Raw genomic sequence first — 3,720 nt, 5'->3', positions numbered from 1 at the left:
TAAATAAATTCTTTATGAAAAATATCTTAATTTGGCAAATTCTTAAAAAAAAAACAGGGAAAAGTTAGTCACATGACCCAACCGTATGAAATCTGAAATATATTAATTTGAACATGTGAGGAGCAATTATACTTACATCATAGACCTGCCTTTGGACTTTTCTTTTATTTTCACTATATTTTCTGAATAAATATTTGGAAATCACTGCATAAAGTCGTTCGCATTTGCGTACGTTTTCTGATTCGTTCACATCGGACAATAAGTAAGAAAAAAATGTAAAGGTTAGATTGTTATGTTGCGAGTTTAATTGTCTACATTTCTACGTTTTCTAGAATTAATAAGCAGAATATTATATTACACTTATAACAATAATTGCAGACGGAATATATAACTTGATTTTAATGGAAATTTTCTGTATTGTTACAGTAATTCAAAAATTTTGCCTATTCCTTTGGCTAATTATTATAATATAGTGTTTTCTGAAAGTTTAATTGAAGAATAATTTCGTAATCAATTTAAAAATTAAATACTTATAACTAATTATAGCCAAGCAGGCAAAAATACATATATATTATTAGAACTATTTTTCGATGCATTTTATAACTTTTGAGTGATATTTTCGAAATGGCTGAATCTGCTTCGGTCACAAATAATCAGCACATTTTTTATCAATGGAAATCGAATATTTTTTTGTATCATTCACATCGGTTGAATCGTATTTCGGAAATCGTCGACAAATATTTGTATCCGCACACACGCACGCACATATGCAACCACTTTTTTTAGGTAAGCCAGGATGTTAAGAAACCATAAAATGTAAAGATTTATAAAAAAAAAATATTTTCGATTTTTTGCGATTACTATAACTCAACCAACAAGAAGTTAATGAAAAAAAAATTGAATAAAAAATATGTAAAATAATTATATATATGATAAATATATGAAACACATTATATGAATTTAGAGTTCTGCTGTGTAATTGTTGAGATCAAATTCATCAAGGGAATACATAGATACCTCATTGTAATCCTCCTCTAAGGCCGAGAGACCATTTCGGGTCTCGTTAAATCTGCTCTGTTGCATTCCTTCATTTAAGTACTAGTGCACAAAAGATTTTTTTGCATACATCAGGTCAAATTTTTTGGTCAATTTACCCCAAGCACGTTGAATAGCTGGTAGTATTTGATAACATACACACTGCTCTTTGAATTGACTTGAAATCACCTCCGGGAAGGGCTGTTGGTGGCCTACTATTTATGCCAACTTTATAACCGGTAGGGTACCAATCAACAAATCGGATGCATTTTTTTCTTAAAGAATAGTTATGGCAGTATTTATATCCTTTTGGTATGACATCTCGACGATAGAGCATATAGCAAGCCATATATTTACCTCTTCCTGTATAGCATTTTATCATTTAATTAGTATCGTTAAACAATTCAATTGTGATGTTTTTGTCCTCCATTTTGTCTTTATAAACTTTACCAGCAGAAACAATTGGAGCCTATAATGATAGAGGAAAGTGAATTTTTGGATAGTCTGGAATTCAGCTAAATCAACGTCTAAAACTTTAAATCAAAACTCAAAACAAAGAGAAGCAGTGATTGATGAAACCACTTGGCGAATCAAACGGTTCAAATTAATTACTAACTTGGACTGACAAATATCATAAATAGCTTCATTATCTACAATAAATGCTACATCTGCTGCTGCTGCAATAGTTGCACGTGTAGTAAAAATGGCATTGTAGGTTTCAGCCTTTGAAACCTACGGGGCTTGATATGCTGGTACTTGAAATTTACATTTTTTTTTGGAAAGTGTCATTGGGTCTTTGCATTAACAATTATGAAAACCTAGATCCAGTACCACATCCAATAGAATAAAATACAAAAAACCTTGTTAACCTGTATATTGTTCAGTGAGCCTGCGCAAGCGATCCATAACATTATCTTTGGCATCTCTGTTGATTAAGTAGTGACCGTGAGTGTAGTTATTGGCAGCATTTTCTTTATCCCTTATCAGGTTACTTTTTTCAAACATGTGTCTATATTTTCCTACTAGAACTTCATCCATAACCGCTCTCATTGAAAAATGAGGTATAGCAATTATCTGTTTGCAAATTCTATCTTATACCAGAATCAACTAATATACCACTTGTTTCAATACCGTATTCAAGACAATAGAGTTCCAATGTCGCGTTCACTATTAGGACTCCAGCTTGGCCAACGTGTGTACTAATTGTGAATTATCGTGAATCTACTCGAAATTTTGAAACTCATAAACGAAGGAAACTATTGAACTGAAAAATGCTAAAAATTTTGACATGATTGTTTGATACATATGGGCCTACTTTGTTAATTTTTTTCCGCTTATACTACTGACAGATTTCAAATATGTCAGTAGTAAAACAAATCAATGTAAGCTTGATTGTTTAGCTCGGATGAGTAGTCCTCAAATATAATGTAAAAATAATTAGTTTTTTCGTAATTAATTTAAAGTGTGATAGTACTTAATAGAAATTTACGCAAGATGGAAAACAGTGAACAATTTTGTTTAAAGTGGAAAAACCATCAGTCGACACTGATATCACAGTTCGACTCTTTACTAGAAAATGAATTCTTTGTGGATTGCACCTTAGCAGCTGAGGGAAAATATTTGAGGGCCCACAAAATAATTTTATCTGCTTGTAGCCCATATTTTGAATCCCTGTTGAGGCTTCAATATGACAAACATCCTGTTTTTATTTTAAAGGATGTTAAGTACCAGGAACTGAAGGCAATAATGAATTATATGTACCGAGGCCAAGTGAACATAAGGTTTGATCAAGTAGAAGCATTTTTAAAGGCCGCTGAGATGCTGCAAATTAGAGGCCTCTCAAATAGTGGGACAAATAAAGAGAATCAGCGTGTAACTAGTTCACCTCTTCCTGTTTCTACAAAATCTTTCAGTCCTACTATTAGTGAACCAATAGTCGAACTTCCCCCGCGTGATGATGACGTAGCGGATCAAAATACACCTGCCAATAGGGAAACCTCCTCTAACCCAACTTCTAGGAAACGAAGGAAGAGTAGGAGGTATAGTAATGATGTATCTTCCGTATTACCTGATAATCATGAACTCAGTCATTTAAGTAGTTATACAAAATTTGTCTCTCACCTCAATGAACGTTCAATAAACCGCACCAATGTAACGGATATGACTGAATACTCTTTAGATGTATTCCAGTCACCCTCTAAAGAATTGAATGTTCCTATTATCACAGAAGTACGAACACTAGAAAGTAGTGAACTAATACTTCAACCCACATCCGAATATGCTGATGCAAGATGCAATGACTATATTATAGACCTAACACTTGATGACGACGATATGGATGATATGGTCCAATCACAAGCTGGACCAGGACCCAGTCATGGTGGTGAAGGATCCAGTCAAGATTTTGCTGGATGGTACAATATAGGCGAGGGTAGGACGCAAGATGAAGTGTTCATGGCAGCACAGGACGCAGCGGCAGAACATCGTGACCAGTCACAAGCTGGACCTAGTCATGGTGGTGAAGGATCTAGACGAGGTTTTGCTGGGTGGCAGAACGCAGCGGCAGAACATCGTAACTCACCAGATCTCCTGATTGTTGGCAGTATTGGATCGTCGTTAATAACTAAAACATATCGATAGACCAGGGAGGCTACAAAAGTGATCCACCATTCTTTCAGTATGATA

General features: G+C 34.3%; 1 protein-coding gene across 1 annotated transcript; it reads left to right on the top strand.

The window, feature by feature from the left end:
* The first annotated feature begins 2,529 nt into the window (after nt 1-2,529).
* LOC113374696 (longitudinals lacking protein, isoforms H/M/V-like) lies at nt 2,530-3,675 on the top strand. The gene has a single exon (XM_026614671.1). It carries the CDS (start codon nt 2,530-2,532, stop codon nt 3,673-3,675), a length of 1,146 nt encoding a protein of 381 aa, XP_026470456.1.
* The last annotated feature ends 45 nt before the right edge of the window (nt 3,676-3,720 follow it).

The sequence above is a fragment of the Ctenocephalides felis genome, unplaced genomic scaffold, assembly GCF_003426905.1.
Source record: "Ctenocephalides felis isolate EL2017-DRISC unplaced genomic scaffold, ASM342690v1 CF-g0.4_SCAFFOLD_01886, whole genome shotgun sequence".
Lineage (NCBI taxonomy): Eukaryota > Metazoa > Arthropoda > Insecta > Siphonaptera > Pulicidae > Ctenocephalides > Ctenocephalides felis.
The sequence above is the reverse complement of the archived record's forward strand: the minus strand, read 5'-3'. Positions and strand labels throughout refer to the sequence as shown.

Coding starts and splice junctions, on each gene's coding strand:
- LOC113374696 (XM_026614671.1), top strand. CDS start 2,530: ATGGAAAACAGTGAACAATTTTGTTTAAAGTGGAAAAACCATCAGTCG.